The sequence below is a fragment of the Petromyzon marinus genome, chromosome 68 (genome assembly GCF_048934315.1).
Source record: "Petromyzon marinus isolate PM22_M1 ecotype Great Lakes invasive population chromosome 68, UKy_Petmar_22M1.pri1.0, whole genome shotgun sequence".
Lineage (NCBI taxonomy): Eukaryota > Metazoa > Chordata > Hyperoartia > Petromyzontiformes > Petromyzontidae > Petromyzon > Petromyzon marinus.
In genome coordinates this window covers 3,013,658-3,034,100 of record NC_133734.1, presented here as the reverse complement: position 1 = coordinate 3,034,100, position 20,443 = coordinate 3,013,658, and the positions used below count along the sequence as shown (strand labels likewise).

At 46.6% G+C, this 20,443-nt stretch overlaps 1 protein-coding gene and 1 long non-coding RNA gene across 4 annotated transcripts in view; one reads left to right on the top strand and one right to left on the bottom strand.

Moving 5' to 3' along the window:
* Positions 1-879: 879 nt before the first annotated feature.
* On the bottom strand, positions 880-11,121 carry LOC142906602 (uncharacterized). Of its 3 annotated transcripts, XM_076054758.1 has the most exons (3): positions 8,428-10,345; positions 6,945-8,368; positions 880-6,885 (listed from the first exon to the last, which is right to left on the bottom strand). In XM_076054758.1, the coding sequence occupies exon 1, from the start codon at positions 9,419-9,421 to the stop codon at positions 8,804-8,806; it is 618 nt and encodes a 205-aa protein (XP_075910873.1). In that variant the 5' UTR covers positions 9,422-10,345; the 3' UTR covers positions 880-6,885; positions 6,945-8,368; positions 8,428-8,803. The 3 variants fall into 3 exon arrangements, with proteins under 3 accessions (XP_075910873.1, XP_075910872.1, XP_075910871.1); XM_076054757.1 differs by having other exon boundaries at positions 6,945-11,121; XM_076054756.1 differs by having other exon boundaries at positions 880-8,368; positions 8,428-11,121.
* Positions 11,122-11,573: 452 nt separating this feature from the next.
* LOC142906603 (uncharacterized) overlaps positions 11,574-20,443 on the top strand; it is a 24,287-nt gene continuing 15,417 nt past the window's right edge. The window contains exons 1-2 of the long non-coding RNA XR_012930389.1: positions 11,574-11,713; positions 15,750-15,824. This is a non-coding gene — a long non-coding RNA (uncharacterized LOC142906603). The remainder of the gene's footprint in view (positions 11,714-15,749; positions 15,825-20,443) is intronic.

Here is a 20,443-nt window from a genome sequence, read left to right as displayed (position 1 = left end):
AATTCCAACAAGACCTACATCTCTGCTTTATTGACCTGGTCAAGGCCTATGATACCATCAGTAGGCCTGGGCTCTGGGTCGTTCTTCGTGCTTTTGGAGTACCTGACCCTCTGCTCACGATCATTAAGGACCTTCATGATGGTGAGCGGGCCCGGGTAAAACTACGTGGCCGGGAGTCAGAGCCATTCCCTGTACACCTTGGGGTGCGACAGGGATGTCCTCTGGCTCCCACATTATTTAGCAACAACAACGGAGGGCGGAGGAGCGACGCTCAGAACAACGAGCGGAGCGCCGGGTGGCTAAAGCACAGCAGGTTGGCACAGTAGGGGGCACAGGTGGTGCATCAGCCAGTCATCTCAGTCAGTCGACCCGTGGCACCTGGGTCTGCCCCGTGACCTCCTGCCAGCGGGCGTTCGACACTTCACGTGGCCTCAGGGTGCACATAGCCTGGCACAAGCGTCGTGGTGACGTCACCGCCACTTAGTGGCGAATGGCGGTTGTTGTTGTTGTGTGTCTGTGTGTGTGTCTGTGTGTGTGTGTGTGTCTGTGTGTGTCTGTGTGTGTGTGTCTGTGTGTGTGTGTCTGTGTGTGTGTCTGTGTGTTGTGGGGAGCGATAGTGTAGTGGTTAGCGCTACACTGCGCTATGAACCTGGCGACCCGGGTTCGATTCCCGCTCACGGCCAACACCAGTGACGATTATCTGAACCGGTCCCGGGCCTCCCCTAGGTCGACTCAGCCTCAAATGAGTACCTGGTGCGGTGTGTAAACATTGCCACTAGGGAGACAAAGGCGGTCGGGCGTGGTGCTGGCCACCCACCCCTTCGTGTACCGATCCGGCCTTCATAGGTGCTCGCTAACAGCACTTGCCCCTACAGTATGTTAAGGCTATATGGGGGATCTTTATCTTTTATCTTTGTATGAGTGAGTGTGTATGTATGAGTGAGTGTATGTATGTATGAGTGAGTGTGTGTATGAGTGAGTGTGTATGAGTGTATGAGTGTGTGTGTGTGTATGAGTGAGTGTGTGTATGAGTGAGTGTGTATGAGTGTATGAGTGAGTGTGTGTATGTATGAGTGAGTGTGTGTATGTATGTATGAGTGTGTGTATGTATGAGTGTGTGTATGTATGTATGAGTGTGTGTTTGTATGAGTGTGTGTGTGTATGAGTGTACAGTATCAACGTGCATACGTATGAGTGTGTGTGTGTATGTCAGTGTGAGTGTGTGTATGTATGAGTAACTGTGTGTGTTTGTATGAGTGTGTGTATGTCAGTGTGAGTGTGTGTATGTATGAGTGAGTGTGTGTATGAGTGAGTGTGTGTATGTATGAGTAACTGTGTGTATGTATGTGTAAGTGTGTGTGTATGTATGTGTGTGTATGTCAGTGTGAGTGTGTGTTTGTATGAGTAACTGTGTGTATGTATGAGTGTGTGTATGTCAGTGTGTGAGTGTGTGTATGTATGAGTGAGTGTGTGTATGAGTGAGTGTGTGTATGTATGAGTAACTGTGTGTATGTATGAGTGAGTTTGTGTATGTATGAGTAACTGTGTGTATGTATGAGTGAGTGTGTGTATGTATGTATCAGTAAGTGTGTGTATGTATGAGTGTGAGTGTGTGTGTATGTATGTGTGAGTGTGTGAGTGTGTGTATGAGCGTGTGTATGTATGAGTGAGTGTGTGTATGTATGTCAGTGTGAGTGTGTGTATGTATGAGTAACTGTGTGTATGTATGAGTGAGTGTGTGTATGTATGTATGAGTAAGTGTGTGTATGTATGAGTGTGAGTGTGTGTGTATGTATGTGTGAGTGTGTGAGTGTGTGTATGAGTGTGTGTATGTATGAGTGAGTGTGTGTATGTATGCCAGTGTGAGTGTGTGTATGTATGAGTAACTGTGTGTATGTATGAGTGTGCGTGTACGTGTGAGCGATTTGGGGTTCATGCGTTTGCGGATACGATCGATCAATCAATCAACCGATCGATCGATCGATCGATCCACCACCGCTTCACGTCTCAGACAGAATGGTTGCGTGCCCCAGATGACCCCACCGAGATTTGTGCGTTTCAGGGCGCGCGTTTGAAACTTTTTCCGTTTCGTTGAAAAAAAACCAAAAAAAACCACTTCGTGGAAACTCTCCCACAGGCGGTGTTTCGATACAGAAGTCGGACGAGGCATTAAAAACAAAAAGGAACACGCTTCGGGCTTCGCTGTCGACACGCCAACACAGCCGCTCCAACGCGCTTTGGCAAAAATTGCTGAACCATCACCGCAGAGTGAGTGAGTAAGAGAGAGGGAGTGAGAGGGAGAGCGAGCGACCTCCCTCGACTGGTGTACAGGAGGTCGTGGGTTTAGATGCCAGAGCCTGTGAGATGTTGACTACCTCGCCTGGTGTACAGGAGGTCGTGGGTTTAGATGCCAGAGCCTGTGAGATGTTGACTACCTCGCCTGGTGTACAGGAGGTCGTGGGTTTAGATGCCAGACCCTGTGAGATGTTAACTACCTCGCCTGGTACGCATGAGGTCGTGGGTTTGATCCCAGACCCTGTGAGATGTTGACTACCTCGCCTGGTGTACAGGAGGTCGTGGGTTAGATCCCAGACCCTGTGAGATGTTGACTACCTCGCCTGGTACGCAGGAGGTCGTGGGTTCGATCCCAGATCTTGTGAGATGTTGACTACCTCGCCTGGTGTACAGGAGGTCGTGGGTTTAGATCCCAGACCCTGTGAGATGTTAACTACCTCGCCTGGTACGCAGGAGGTCGTGGGTTTAGATGCCAGAGCCTGTGAGATGTTGACTACCTCGCCTGGTACGCAGGAGGTCGTGGGTTCGATCCCAGATCTTGTGAGATGTTGACTACCTCGCCTGGTGTACAGGAGGTCGTGGGTTTAGATCCCAGACCCTGTGAGATGTTGACTACCTCGCCTGGTACACAGGAGGTCGTGGGTTCCATCCCGGACACTGAGATGTTGACTACCTCGCCTGGAACGCAGGAGGTCGTGGGTTAGATCATAAACCCTGAGATATGTTAACTACCTCGCCTGGTGTACAGGAGGTCGTGGGTTCAATCCCAGATCCTGTGATATGTTAACTACCTCGCCTGGTGTACAGGAGGTCGTGGGTTAAATGCCAGACACTGTGAGATGTTAACTACCTCGCCTGGTGAGCAGGAGGTCGTGGGTTAGATCCCAGACCCTGTGAGATGTTAACTACCTCGCCTGATACGCAGGGGGTCGTGGGTTCAATCCCGGACCCTGTGAGATGTTGACTACCTCGCCTGGTGTACAGGAGGTCGTGGGTTCGATCCCAGACCCTGTGAGATGTTGACTACCTCGCCTGGTGTACAGGAGGTCGTGGGTTCGATCCCAGACCCTGTGAGATGTTAACTACCTCGCCCGGTGTGCAGGAGGTCGTGGGTTAGATCCCGTGACCCTGTGAGATGTTAACTACCTCGCCTGGTGTACAGGAGATCGTGGGTTAGATCCCGGACCCTGAGAGATGTTAACTACCTCGCCTGGTGTACAGGAGGTCGTGGGTTCGATCCCAGACCCTGTGAGATGTTAACTACCTCGCCTGGTGTACAGGAGGTCGTGGGTTCGATCCCGTGACCCTGAGAGATGTTGACTACCTCGCCTGGTGTACAGGAGGTCGTGGGTTAGATCCCGGACCCTGTGAGATGTTGACTACCTCGCCCGGTGTACAGGAGGTCGTGGGTTCGATCCCAGACCCTGTGAGATGTTAACTACCTCGCCTGGTGTACAGGAGGTCGTGGGTTCGATCCCAGACCCTGTGAGATGTTAACTACCTCGCCTGGTGTACAGGAGGTCGTGGGTTCGATCCCAGACCCTGTGAGATGTTGACTACCTCGCCTGGTGTACAGGAGGTCGTGGGTTAGATCCCAGACCCTGTGAGATGTTAACTACCTCGCCTGATACGCAGGGGGTCGTGGGTTCAATCCCGGACCCTGTGAGATGTTGACTACCTCGCCTGGTGTACAGGAGGTCGTGGGTTAGATCCCGGACCCTGTGAGATGTTGACTACCTCGCCTGGTGTGCAGGAGGTCGTGGGTTCGATCCCAGACCCTGTGAGATGTTGACTACCTCGCCTGGTGTACAGGAGGTCGTGGGTTAGATCCCAGACCCTGTGAGATGTTAACTACCTCGCCTGGTGTACAGGAGGTCGTGGGTTCAATCCCGGACCCTGTGAGATGTTGACTACCTCGCCTGGTACGCAGGAGGTCGTGGGTTCAATCCCGTGACCCTAAGAGATGTTGACTACCTCGCCTGGTACGCAGGAGGTCGTGGGTTAGATCCTGTGACCCTGCGAGATGTTAACTACCTCGCCAGGTGTACAGGAGGTTGTGGGTTCGATCCCAGACCCTGATGAGATGTTAACTACCTCGCCTGGTGTACAGGAGGTCGTGGGTTCAATCCCGGACCCTGTGAGATGTTGACTACCTCGCCTGGTGTACAGGAGGTCGTGGGTTCAATCCCGTGACCCTGTGAGATGTTAACTACCTCGCCTGGTACGCAGGAGGTCGTGGGTTCAATCCCGTGACCCTGATGAGATGTTGACTACCTCGCCTGGTGTACAGGAGGTCGTGGGTTCAATCCTGTGACCCTGATGAGATGTTGACTATCTCGCCTGGTATACAGGAGGTCGTTGGTTCGATCCCGTGACCCTGTGAGATGTTAACTACCTCGCCTGGTGTACAGGAGGTCGTGGGTTAGATCTCAGACCCTGTGAGATGTTGACTACTTCGCCCGGTGTACAGGAGGTCGTGGGTTCGATCATGTGACCCTGTGAGATGTTAACTACCTCGCCTGGTGTACAGGAGGTCGTGGGTTCAATCCCAGACCCTGTGAGATGTTAACTACCTCGCCTGGTGTAGAGGAGGTCGTGGGTTTGATCCCAGACCCTGTGAGATGTTAACTACCTCGCCTGGTGTACAGGAGGTCGTGGGTTCGATCCCAGACCCTGTGAGATGTTGACTACCTCGCCTGGTACGCAGGAGGTCGTGGGTTAGATCCCAGATACTGTGAGATGTTGACTACCTCGCCATGTGTACAGGAGGTCGTGGGTTAGATCCCAGACCCTGATGAGATGTTGACTACCTCGCCTGGTGTACAGGAGGTTGTGGGTTCGATCCCAGACCCTGTGAGATGTTAACTACCTCGCTTGGTGTACAGGAGGTCGTGGGTTCGATCCCGGCCACTGTGAGATGTTGACTACCTCGCCTGGTGTACAGGAGGTCGTGGGTTCGATCCCGTGACCCTGTGAGATGTTGACTACCTCGCCTGGTGTACAGGAGGTCGTGGGTTCGATCCCGTGACCCTGAGAGATGTTGACTACCTCGCCTGGTGTACAGGAGGTCGTGGGTTCGATCCCAGACCCTGTGAGATGTTGACTACCTCGCCTGGTGTACAGGAGGTCGTGGGTTCGATCCCGTGACCCTGATGAGATGTTGACTACCTCGCCTGGTGTACAGGAGGTCGTGGGTTCCATCCCGTGACCCTGTGAGATGTTGAGTACCTCGCCTGGTGTACAGGAGGTCGTGGGTTCAATCCCGGACCCTGTGAGATGTTAACTACCTCGCCTGGTGTACAGGAGGTCGTGGGTTCGATCCCAGACCCTGTGAGATGTTGACTACCTCGCCTGGTGTACAGGAGGTCGTGGGTTCGATCCCGTGACCCTGTGAGATGTTGACTACCTCGCCTGGTGTACAGGAGGTCGTGGGTTAGATCCCAGACACTGTGAGATGTTGACTACCTCGCCTGGTGTGCAGGAGGTCGTGGGTTAGATCCCAGACCCTGTGAGATGTTAACTACCTCGCCTGGTCTACAGGAGGTCGTGGGTTTGATCCTGTGACCCTGTGAAATGTTGACTACCTCGCCTGGTGTGCAGGAGGTTGTGGGTTCGATCCCAGACCCTGTGAGATGTTAACTACCTCGCCTGGTGTACAGGAGGTCGTGGGTTAGATCCCAGATCCTGTGAGATGTTAACTACCTCGCCTGGTGTACAGGAGGTCGTGGGTTAGATCCCAGACCCTGATGAGATGTTAACTACCTCGCCTGGTGTACAGGAGGTCGTGGGTTCGATCCCGTGACCCTGTGAGATGTTAACTACCTCGCCTGGTGTACAGGAGGTCGCGGGTTAGATCCCAGACCCTGTGAGATGTTGACTACCTCGCCTGGTGTACAGGAGGTCGTGGGTTCGATCCCAGACCCTGTGAGATGTTAACTACCTCGCCTGGTGTTCAGGAGGTCGTGGTTTTGATCCTTTGACCCTGTGAGATGTTAACTACCTCGCCTGGTGTACAGGAGGTCGTGGGTTAGATCCCAGACCCTGTGAGATGTTGACTACCTCGCCTGGTGTACAGGAGGTCGTGGGTTAGATCCCAGACCCTGTGAGATGTTGACTACCTCGCCTGGTGTACAGGAGGTCGTGGGTTAGATCCCAGACCCTGTGAGATGTTGACTACCTCGCCTGGTGTACAGGAGGTCGTGGGTTAGATCCCAGACCCTGTGAGATGTTGACTACCTCGCCTGGTGTACAGGAGGTCGTGGGTTCGATCCCAGACCCTGTGAGATGTTGACTACCTCGCCTGGTGTACAGGAGGTCGTGGGTTAGATCCCAGACCCTGTGAGATGTTGACTACCTCGCCTGGTGTACAGGAGGTCGTGGGTTCGATCCCAGACTCTGTGAGATGTTGACTACCTCGCCTGGTGTACAGGAGGTCGTGGGTTAGATCCCAGACCCTGTGAGATGTTGACTACCTCGCCTGGTGTACAGGAGGTCGTGGGTTCGATCCCAGACCCTGTGAGATGTTGACTACCTCGCCTGGTGTACAGGAGGTCGTGGGTTAGATCCCAGACCCTGTGAGATGTTGACTACCTCGCCTGGTACGCAGGAGGTCGTGGGTTAGATCCCAGACACTGTGAGATGTTGACTACCTCGCCTGGTGTACAGGAGGTCGTGGGTTAGATCCCAGACCCTGTGAGATGTTGACTACCTCGCCTGGTACGCAGGAGGTCGTGGGTTAGATCCCAGACACTGTGAGATGTTGACTACCTCGCCTGGTGTACAGGAGGTCGTGGGTTCGATCCCGTGACCCTGATGAGATGTTGACTACCTCGCCTGGTGTACAGGAGGTCGTGGGTTCCATCCCGTGACCCTGTGAGATGTTGAGTACCTCGCCTGGTGTACAGGAGGTCGTGGGTTCAATCCCGGACCCTGTGAGATGTTAACTACCTCGCCTGGTGTACAGGAGGTCGTGGGTTCGATCCCAGACCCTGTGAGATGTTGACTACCTCGCCTGGTGTACAGGAGGTCGTGGGTTCGATCCCGTGACCCTGTGAGATGTTGACTACCTCGCCTGGTGTACAGGAGGTCGTGGGTTAGATCCCAGACACTGTGAGATGTTGACTACCTCGCCTGGTGTGCAGGAGGTCGTGGGTTAGATCCCAGACCCTGTGAGATGTTAACTACCTCGCCTGGTCTACAGGAGGTCGTGGGTTTGATCCTGTGACCCTGTGAAATGTTGACTACCTCGCCTGGTGTGCAGGAGGTTGTGGGTTCGATCCCAGACCCTGTGAGATGTTAACTACCTCGCCTGGTGTACAGGAGGTCGTGGGTTAGATCCCAGATCCTGTGAGATGTTAACTACCTCGTCTGGTGTACAGGAGGTCGTGGGTTAGATCCCAGACCCTGATGAGATGTTAACTACCTCGCCTGGTGTACAGGAGGTCGTGGGTTCGATCCCGTGACCCTGTGAGATGTTAACTACCTCGCCTGGTGTACAGGAGGTCGCGGGTTAGATCCCAGACCCTGTGAGATGTTGACTACCTCGCCTGGTGTACAGGAGGTCGTGGGTTCGATCCCAGACCCTGTGAGATGTTAACTACCTCGCCTGGTGTTCAGGAGGTCGTGGTTTTGATCCTTTGACCCTGTGAGATGTTAACTACCTCGCCTGGTGTACAGGAGGTCGTGGGTTAGATCCCAGACCCTGTGAGATGTTGACTACCTCGCCTGGTGTACAGGAGGTCGTGGGTTAGATCCCAGACCCTGTGAGATGTTGACTACCTCGCCTGGTGTACAGGAGGTCGTGGGTTAGATCCCAGACCCTGTGAGATGTTGACTACCTCGCCTGGTGTACAGGAGGTCGTGGGTTAGATCCCAGACCCTGTGAGATGTTGACTACCTCGCCTGGTGTACAGGAGGTCGTGGGTTCGATCCCAGACCCTGTGAGATGTTGACTACCTCGCCTGGTGTACAGGAGGTCGTGGGTTAGATCCCAGACCCTGTGAGATGTTGACTACCTCGCCTGGTGTACAGGAGGTCGTGGGTTAGATCCCAGACCCTGTGAGATGTTGACTACCTCGCCTGGTATACAGGAGGTCGTGGGTTCGATCCCAGACCCTGTGAGATGTTGACTACCTCGCCTGGTGTACAGGAGGTCGTGGGTTAGATCCCAGACCCTGTGAGATGTTGACTACCTCGCCTGGTGTACAGGAGGTCGTGGGTTCGATCCCAGACTCTGTGAGATGTTGACTACCTCGCCTGGTGTACAGGAGGTCGTGGGTTCGATCCCAGACCCTGTGAGATGTTGACTACCTCGCCTGGTGTACAGGAGGTCGTGGGTTCAATCCCGTGACCCTGTGAGATGTTGACTACCTCGCCTGGTGTACAGGAGGTCGTGGGTTCAATCCCGTGACCCTGTGAGATGTTGACTACCTCGCCTGGTGTACAGGAGGTCGACGATGCCTGCGGCCGCTGCTGTGTTTGTGCGTGAAAGTTCTCTGCCAGGTCGAGTTCACCCTCCCCCACACTGAGAGGTCACGACACTGCTGATGATGATGATGCTGATGATGATGACGATGATGATGATGACGATGATGATGATGACGATGATGATGATGACGATGATGATGATGATGATGACGATGACGATGATGACACTGCTGATGATGACGATGATGATGACGATGATGATGATGACGACACTTCTGATGATGACGATGACGATGATGACGACACTGCTGATGATGACGATGACGATGATGATGACGATGATGATGATGACGACACTGCTGATGATGACGATGATGATGACGACACTGCTGATGATGACGATGATGATGACGATGATGATGATGACGACACTGCTGATGATGACGATGATGACGATGATGATGATGACGACACTGCTGATGATGACGATGATGATGATGACGATGACGGCAGTGATGATGATGACGATGATGATGATGACGATGATGAAGATGACGATGATGATGATGATGATGACGATGATGACGATGATGATGATGACGATGATGATGATGACGATGATGAAGATGACGATGATGAAGATGACGATCAAGATGATGATGATAATGGTGATGATGATGGTGATGATGATGGTGAGCATGATGATGATGACGATGATGATGATGACGATGATGATTACGATGGCGATGGTGGTGATGATGATGGTGGTGATGGTGGTGATGGTGATGATGGTGGTGATGGTGGTGGTGATGGTGATAATGGTGGTGATGGTGATGATGTAGTGTATAGTGCAGTGTATAGTGCAGTGTATAGTGCAGTGTATAGTAGTGTAGTGTGTAGTGTAGTGTATAGTATAGTGTATAGTAGTGTATAGTGTAGTGTATAGTGTAGTGTATAGTGTAATGCATAGTGTAGTGTATAGTAGTGTAGTGTGTAGTGTAATGTATAATTTAGTGTATAGTGTAGTGTATAGTGTAGTGTATAGTGTGTAGTGTATAGTGTAGTGTATAGTGTAGTGTATAGTGTATAGTAGTGTATACTGTATAGTGTAGTGTATAGTGTAGTGAGTAGTGTAGTGTATAGTGTAGTGTATAGTAGTGTATACTGTATAGTGTAGTGTATAGTGTAGTGTATAGTAGTGTATACTGTATAGTGTAGTGTAGTGTGTAGTGTAGTGTATAGTAGTGTATAGTGTAGTGTATAGTGTAGTGTAGTGTGTAGTGTAGTGTATAGTAGTGTATAGTGTAGTGTATAGTGTAGTGTATAGTGTAGTGTGTAGTGTATTGTATAGTAGTGTATAGTGTAGTGTATAGTGTAGTGTATAGTGTAGTGCATAGTAGTGTATAGTGTAGTGTATAGTATAGTGTTTAGTAGTGTATAATGTAGTGTATAGTGTAGTGTATAGTGTAGTGTATAGTGTAGTGCATAGTGTAGTATATAGTGTAGTGTATAGTGTAGTGTATAGTCGTGTATAGTGTAGTGTATAGTGTAGTGTAGTGTACAGTGTAGTAGTGTATAGTGTAGTGTATAGTAGTGTATAGTTTAGTGTATATTGTAGTGTAGTCTATAGTAGTGTATAGTGTAGTGTATAGTGTAGTGTATAGTGTAGTGTTTATTGTAGTGTATAGTAGTGTATAGTGTGTTAGTTTATAGTGTAGTGTATAGTTGTGTATAGTAGTGTAGTCTATAGTGTAGTGTATAGTGTAGTGTATAGTATAGTGTATAGTAGTGTAGTAGTGTATAGTGTAGTGCTTAGTGTAGTGTATAGTAGTATATAGTGTAGTGTATAGTGTAGTGTATAGTGTAGTGTATAGTGTAGTGTATAGTAGTTTATAGTGTAGTGTATAGTGTAGTGTATAATGTAGTGTATAGTAGTGTATAGTGTAGTGTATAGTGTAGTGTATAGTGTAGTGTATAGTAGTGTATAGTGTAGTGTATAGTAGTGTATAGTGTAGTGTATAGTGTAGTGTATAGTGTAGTGTATAGTGTAGTGTATAGTGTAGTGTATAGTAGTGTATAGTGTAGTGTATAGTGTAGTGTATAGTGTAGTGCATAGTAGTGTATAGTGTAGTGTATAGTGTAGTGTATAGTAGTGTATAGTGTAGTGTATAGTAGTGTATAGTATAGTGTATAGTAGGGTAGTAGTGTATAGTGTAGTCTATAGTGTAGTGTATAGTAGTTTATAGTGTATAGTGTAGTGTATAGTATAGTGTATAGTGTAGTGTATAGTAGTGTATAGTGTAGTGTATAGTGTAGTGTATAGTAGTGTATAGTGTAGTGTATAGTGCAGTGTATAGTGTAGTGTATAGTGTAATGTATAGTGTAGTGTATAGTGTATAGTAGTGTATAGTGTAGTGTATAGTGTAGTGCATAGTAGTGTATAGTGTAGTGTATAGTGTAGTGTATAGTAGTGTATAGTGTAGTGTATAATGTTGTGTGTAGTGTAGTGTGTAGTGTAGTGTATGTGTATAGTGTAGTGTATAGTATAGTGTATAGTGTAGTGTATAGTGTAGTGTATAGTGTAGTGTATAGTGTAGTGTATAGTAGTGTAGGGTATAGTGTAGTGTATAGTGTAGTGTATAGTGTAGTGTATAGTGTAGTGTATAGTGTAGTAGTTTAGTGTAGACCTGGGGGAGGGATCAGAGTGGGAGGATTGAGGGGGTGTGGTGAGCAGAAACTTGGTTCGTCATTCTCACAACAGCAGCAGCTGCAGCAGTATCAGCAGTGTCAACAGTATCAGCAGCTGCATCAGTATCAGGAGTGTCAACAGTATCAGCAGCTGCATCAGTATCAGGAGTGTCAACAGTATCAGCAGCTGCAGCAGTATCAGCAGTGTCAACAGTATCAGCAGCTACAGCAGTGTTAACAGTGTCAACAAATCAGCAGCTGCAGCAGTATCAGCGTGCTCTGCTAAGTCCATTCAACATAGAAGGTTCGTATGTACGCATGTTGTATGTTAGTTTGTTGAACGTATGTATGTTGTATGATTGCTGTATGCGACGTACGGTGCAGTAGAAGTTCAACACGCACTAATATCCACTATAATACACTAATAAACACTATACTACACTAGCAAACACTACACTACTATATACTACACTACTATACACTACACTACTATAGACTACACTACTATACACTACTATACACTACACTACTATACACTACACTACTATATACTACACTAATATACACTACACTACTACACACTACACTACTATACACTACACTACTATACACTACACTACTATACACTACACTATACACTACACTACTATACACTACTATACACTAAACTACTATTTACTACACTACTATACACTACACTGCTATACACTACACTACTATATACTACACTATACATTACACTACTATACACTACAGTATACACTACTATACAATACACTACTATTTACTACACTACTATACACTACACTACTATACACTACACTACTATACACTACACTATACACTACACTACTATACACTACACTACTATACACTAAACTACTATATACTACACTATATACTACACTACTATACACTACACTGCTATACACTACTATACACTACACTACTATTTACTACACTACTATACACTACACTACTACACACTAAATTATACACTACTATACACTACACTACTATACACTACACTATACACTACACTAATATACACTACACTCATTTACACTACTATCCACTACACACTACTATACGCTACATTATACACCACAATACAGTACACTAATAAACAGTACACTATACACTAATATACACTACACTATACACTTCACTATACACTACTATACATTAAACTACTATACACTACACTATTCACTACACTATACACTAATAAACACTACACTACACTACAATATACACTACACTATACACTACTATACACTACACTATCCACTGCTATACACTAAACTACTATACACTACACTAAAACACCACACACTGTTAACTACCTCGCCTGGTATGCAGGGGGTCGTGGGTTTGAGATGTTAACTACCTTCTACAGATGCCACTGGTTCTTCACGTTCAGCAGATGTAGATGCTGCTGGTTCTTCACGTTCTGTAGATGCCACTGGTTCTTCACGTTCTGCAGATGTAGATGCCACTGTTTTATCACGTTCTGTAGATGTAGATGCCACTGGTTCTTCACGTTCTGTAGATGTAGATGCCACTGGTTCTTCACTTTCTGCAGATGTAGATGCCACTGGTTCTTCACGTTCTGTAGATGTAGATGCCACTGGTTCTTCACATTCTGTAGATGTAGATGCCACTGGTTCTTCACGTTCTGTAGATGCCACTGGTTCTTCACGTTCTGTAGATGTAGATGCCACTGTTTCTTCACGTTCTGTAGATGTAGACGCCACTGGTTCTTCATGTTCTGTAGATGTAGATGCCACTGGTTCTTCACTTTCTGTAGATGTAGATGCCACTGGTTCTTCACTTTCTGCAGATGTAGATGCCACTGGTTCTTCACGTTCTGTAGATGTAGATGTCACTGGTTCTTCACTTTCTGCAGATGTAGATGCCACTGGTTCTTCACGTTCTGTAGATGTAGATGCCACTGGTTCTTCACTTTCTGTAGATGTAGATGCCACTGGTTCTTCACATTCTGTAGATGTAGATGCCACTGGTTCTTCATGTTCTGCAGATGCCACTGGTTCTTCACGTTCTGTAGATGCAGATGCCACTGGTTCTTCACGTTCTGTAGATGTAGACGCCACTGGTTCTTCACGTTTTGCAGATGTAGATGCCACTGGTTCTTCACTTTCTGCAGATGTAGATGCCACTGGTTCTTCACGTTCTGTAGATGTAGATGCCACTGGTTCTTCACATTCTGTAGATGTAGATGCCACTGGTTCTTCACATTCTGTAGATGTAGATGCCACTGGTTCTTCACATTCTGTAGATGTAGATGCCACTGGTTCTTCACGTTCTGTAGATGCCACTGGTTCTTCACGTTCTGCAGATGTAGATGCCAATGGTTCTTCACCTTCTGTAGATGTAGATGCCACTGGTTCTTCACGTTCTGTAGATGCCACTGGTTCTTCACATTCTGTAGATGTAGATGCCACTGGTTCTTCACGTTCTGTAGATGCCACTGGTTCTTCACGTTCTGTAGATGTAGATGCCACTGGTTCTTCACGTTCTGTAGATGTAGATGCCACTGGTTCTACACGTTCAGCAGATGTAGATGCCACTGGTTCTTCACGTTTTGCAGATGTAGATGCCACTGGTTCTTCACGTTCTGTAGATGTAGATGTCACTGGTTCTTCACTTTCTGCAGATGTAGATGCCACTGGTTCTTCACGTTCTGTAGATGTAGATGCCACTGGTTCTTCACATTCTGTAGATGTAGATGCCACTGGTTCTTCATGTTCTGCAGATGCCACTGGTTCTTCACGTTCTGTAGATGTAGACGCCACTGGTTCTTCACGTTTTGCAGATGTAGATGCCACTGGTTCTTCACGTTCTGCAGATGTAGATGCCACTGGTTCTTCACGTTCTGTAGATGTAGATGCCACTGGTTCTTCACGTTCTGTAGATGTCACTGGTTATTCATGTTCTGCAGATGTAGATGCTACTGGTTCTTCACGTTCTACAGATGTAGATGCCACTGGTTCTTCACGTTCTGTAGATGTATATGCCACTGGTTCTTCACGTTCTGTACATGTAGATGCCACGGGTTCTTCACGTTCTGTAGATGTAGATGCCACTGGTTCTTCACGTTCTGCAGATGTAGATGCTACTGGTTCTTCACGTTCTGTAGATGTAGATGTCACTGGTTCTTCACGTTCTGCAGATGTAGATGCCACTGGTTCTTCACTTTCTGCAGATGTAGATGCCACTGGTTCTTCACGTTCTGTAGATGTAGATGTCACTGGTTCTTCACTTTCTGCAGATGTAGATGTCACTGGTTCTTCACGTTCTGTAGATGTAGATGCCACTGGTTCTTCACTTTCTGCAGATGTAGATGCCACTGGTTCTTCACGTTCTGTAGATGTAGATGCCACTGGTTCTTCACTTTCTGCAGATGTAGATGCCACTGTTTTATCACGTTCTGTAGATGTAGATGCCACTGGTTCTTCACGTTCTGCAGATGTAGATGCTACTGGTTCTTCACGTTCTGTAGATGTAGATGCCACTGGTTCTTCACGTTCTGTAGATGTAGATGTCACTGGTTATTCATGTTCTGCAGATGTAGATGCTACTGGTTCTTCACGTTCTACAGATGTAGATGCCACTGGTTCTTCACGTTCTGTAGATGTATATGCCACTGGTTCTTCACGTTCTGTACATGTAGATGCCACGGGTTCTTCACGTTCTGTAGATGTAGATGCCACGGGTTCTTCACGTTCTGTAGATGTAGATGCCACTGGTTCTTCACTTTCTGCAGATGTAGATGCCACTGATTCTTCACGTTCTGTAGATGTAGATGCCACTGGTTCTTCACTTTCTGCAGATGTAGATGCCACTGGTTCTTCACGTTCTGTAGATGTAGATGTCACTGTTTTATCACGTTCTGTAGATGTAGATGCCACTGGTTCTTCACGTTCTGCAGATGTAGATGCTACTGGTTCTTCACGTTCTGTAGATGTAGATGCCACTGGTTCTTCACGTTCTGTAGATGTAGATGCCACTGGTTCTTCACTTTCTGTACATGTAGATGCCACTGGTTCTTCACTTTCTGTAGATGTAGATGCCACTGGTTAACGTTCTGCAGATGTAGATGCCACTGGTTCTTCACGTTCTGTAGATGTAGATGCCACTGGTTCTTCACGTTCTGTAGATGCCACTGGTTCTTCACGTTCTGTAGATGTAGATGTCACTGGTTCTTCACGTTCTGTAGATGTAGATGTCACTGGTTCTTCACGTTCTGTAGATGGGAATCCTGAGCAATAAATGGCAACATTAATTGTAACATTTTCATTGGTGTATGTCTTTGACAGACTGGGTCCCGGCCATAGGAATGGTGACACTCGGAGCGGCTGGCCAGTTATGGACGGCGCTTTTCGTCTCTGTGGGTACGTGAGCTATCATTCGTTCACTCGTTTACTCATTCACTCGCTCACTCATTCACTCACTAACTCATTCACTTACTCATTCACTCATTCACTCGTTCACTCATTCACTCATTCACTCACTAATTCACTCTTCTCACTCATTCACTCATTCACTCGTTCACTCATTCACTCATTCACTTATTCACTCGCTCACTCATTCACTCATTCACTCGTTCACTCATTCACTCTTCTCACGCATTCACCCTCATGCATACCCCCTCACTCATTCACTCATTCACTCACTAACTCATTCACTCACTCATTCACTCATTCACTCACTAACTCATTCACTTACTCATTCACTCATTCACTCGTTCACTCATTCACTCGCTCACTCATTCACTCGTTCACTCATTCACTCGCTCACTCATTCACTCATTCGCTCGCTCACTCATTCACTCTTCTCACTAATTATCTCATTCCCTCTCACTCATTCACTTAACAAAACACCGTCATTCATTCTCACTGAATGCCTCTCAGTAATTCACGCTCACTCAACTTATTGTTTTTTTTCGGTAAAGTCACATAGAATGGAAACAAAATAATAAAAATAAAACAAAATAAAATAAATAATAATTAAGATGAAAATAGAATGAAATAAAAATAATTAAAAATTGAAATTTTATTCTTTTATTTTCCATTCCACGTGGTGACTTTACCGAAAGAATCAGGAAGCTGAATCCCTGCAGTAACGAAAGCTTCAAATCTAAGTTCACCCTCACTCATTCACTCATTCACTCATTCACTCACTCATTCACTCATTCACTCATTCACTCACTCATTCCCTCATTCACTCACTCATTCACTCTTCTCACTCATTCACTCACTCATTCACTCACTCATTCACTCATTCACTCACTCATTCACTCATTCACTCACTCATTCACTCTTCTCACTCATTCACTCATTCACTCACTCATTCACTCATTCACTCACTCATTCACTCATTCACTCTTCTCATTCATTCACTCATTCACTCACTCATTCACTCATTCACTCACTCATTCACTCATTCACTCTTCTCATTCATTCACTCATTCACTCACTCATTCACTCATTCACTCACTCATTCACTCATTCACTCATTCACTCACTCACTCACTCATTCACTCACTCATTCACTCATTCACACATTCACTCACTCATTCACTCACTCACTCTTCTCACTCATTCACTCATTCACTCATTCACTCACTCATTCACTCATTCACTCACTCATTCACTCACTCATTCACTCATTCACTCACTCATTCACTTATTCATTCATTCACTCATTCACTCATCATCATGCACACCATACGAAGTAGTTAACATCTCACCGAATCCGGGATCAAACCCACGACCTCCTGTACACCAGGCGAGGTAGTTAACATCTCACAGGGTCAGAGGATCGAACCCACGACCTCCTGTACACCAGGCCAGGTAGTTAACATCTCTCAAGGTCCGGGATCGAACCCACGACCTCCTGCGTACCAGGCGAGGTAGTTAACATCTCCTAGCACACTGCAACGCCCGGTTTAAAACCACGGAAGAAGAGTGGCAGGGAGATAGAGAGGAAAGAGGAAGACGTGGACTGAGAAATCGAAGCCAAACCACAGACAAAAGTTTCGGGAAGCGTCCAAAACAAAGTTGGTCAACGAATTATCGCGTTGCACGATCAGGCGCTGTACACACTACACTGTACACTACACTGTACACTACACTGTACACTACACTGTACACTACACTATACACTACACTACACACTACACTATACACTACACTATACACTACACTGTACACTACACTACACTATACACTACACTATACACTACACTATACACTACACTACACACTACACACTACACTATACACTACACTAAACACTACACTATACACTACTATACACTACACTATACACTACACTATGCACTACACTATACACTACACTACTATACACTACACTGTACACTACACTATATACTACACTATACACTACACTATACACTACACTACACACTACACTATACACTACACTGTACACTACACTATACACTACACTATACACTACACTATACACTACACTATACACTACACTACTATACACTACACTACACACTACACACTACACTATACACTACACTGTACACTACACTACACACTACACTATACTATACACTACACCCTACACTACACTATACACTACACTACACACTACACTACACTACACACTACACTATACACTACACATTACACTACACACTACACTATACACTACACTATACACTACACTATACACTACACTATAAACTACACTATACACTACACTATACACTACACTTGACACTACACTATACACTACACTATACACTACACTACTATACACTACACTATGCACTACACTATACACTACACTATATACTACACTATACACTACACAACTGTGGTGGCCGTGTGTGGTGGTGGTGCTAGAGGCTACCTGGGGGATCTTTGTCTTTGTGCTACTAACAGCCACTTGCCCCTACAGCCCTGCTAGAGGCTACCTGGGGGATCTTTGTCTTTGCTTCTAACAGCACTTGCCCCTACAGCTTGCTAGAGGCTACCTGGGGGATCTTTGGCTTTGCTACTAACAGCCACTTGCCCCTACAGCCTGCCAGAGGCTACCTGGGGGATCTTTGTCTTTACTACTAACAGCACTTGCCCCTACAGCACTGCTAGAGGCTACCTGGGGGATCTTTGTCTTTGCTACTAACAGCCACTTGCCCCTACAGCACTGCCAGAGGCTACCTGGGGGATCTTTGTCTTTGTGCTACTACTAACAGCACTTGCCCCTACAGCCCTGTTAGAGGCTACCTGGGGGATCTTTGTCTTTGCTACTAACAGCCACTTGACCCTACAGCCCTGCTAGAGGCTACCTGGGGGATCTTTGTGTTTGTGATACTAACAGAACTTGCCCCTACAGCCCTGCTAGAGGCTACCTGGGGGATCTTTGTCTTTGCTTCTAACAGCACTTGCCCCTACAGTCCTGCCAGAGGCTACCTGGGGGATCTTTGTCTTTGTGCTACTCGCTACTACTAACAGCACTTGCCCCTACAGCCCTGATAGAGGCTACCTGGGGGATCTTTGTCTCTCTGTGTGTGTGTGGGCTCAGAATTCCGTGCGTCGCTTTGCCCTGAGATTTTTGTTGCTATTTGACCGCAGAATTTCAGGCGAAAACCACGTCTCATGAACCATGATAATAAACTTCCTGCGTGGAATTTCACAAACCTCACGCCACCCCCGACACGCTCTCAGGAAGCCCAGATTGTGAACTCCCTCAAGAGGATGATGGCGACGATGATATCGGCTGTGTGGTTGAGTCTGTACGTGACTGTGTGACTATGTGGGTCTCTATGGGTCTCTATGTAACTCTATGGGTCTCTATGGGTCTCTATGTAACTCTATGGGTCTCTATGTAAACTCTATGGGTCTCTATGTATCTCTATGGGTCTCTAAGGGTCTCTATGTATCTCTATGGGTCTCTATGGGTCTCTATGTATCTCTATGTATCTCTATGGGTCTCTATGTAACTCTATGGGTCTCTATGGGTCTCTATGTATCTCTATGGGTCTCTATGTAACTCTATGGGTTTCTATGTAACTCTATGGGTCTCTATGTAAACTCTATGGGTCTCTATATAACTCTATGGGTCTCTATGTAAACTCTATGGGTCTCTATGTAACTCTCTGGGTCTCTATATAACTCTATGGGTCTCTATGTAAACTCTATGGGTCTCTATGGGTCTCTATGTAACTCTATGGGTCTCTATGTAAACTCTATGGGTCTCTATGTAACTCTCTGGGTCTCTATATAACTCTATGGGTCTCTATGTAAACTCTATGGGTCTCTATGTAACTCTATGGGTCTCTATGTTTCTCTATGGGTCTCTAAGGGTCTCTGTGTATCTCTATGGGTCTCTATGGGTCTCTATGCATCTCTATGTATCTCTATGGGTCTCTATGTAACTCTATGGGTCTCTATGGGTCTCTGTGTATCTCTATGGGTCTCTATGGGTCTCTATGCATCTCTATGTATCTCTATGGGTCTCTATGTAACTCTATGGGTCTCTATGGGTCTCTATGTATCTCTATGGGTCTCTATGTAACTCTATGGGTTTCTATGTAACTCTATGGGTCTCTATGTAACTCTATGGGTCTCTATGTATCTCTATGGGTCTCTATGTAAACTCTATGGGTCTCTATGAGTCTCTATGGGTCTCTATGTAACTCTATGGGTCGCTATGTAAACTCTATGGGTATCTATGCAACTCTATAGGTCTCTATGGGTCTCTATGTATCTCTATGGGTCTCTATGTAAACTCTATGGGTCTCTATGTAAACTCTATGGGTCCCTATGTAAACTCTATGGGTCTCGATGTAACTCTATGTAAACTCTATGGGTCTCTATGTAAACTCTATGGGTCTCTATGTAACTCTATGGGTATCTTTGTAAACTCTATGGGTCTCTATGTAACTCTATGGGTCTCTATGTAACTCTATGTATCTCTATGTAACTCTATGGGTCTCTATGTAACTCTATGGGTATCTTTGTAAACTCTATGG

What these genes read in the sequence shown, in the direction of transcription:
- LOC142906602 (XM_076054757.1), bottom strand. Translation starts at nt 9,689, where the DNA reads ATGCATTACACTATACACTACACTATACACTACACTATACACTACTAT.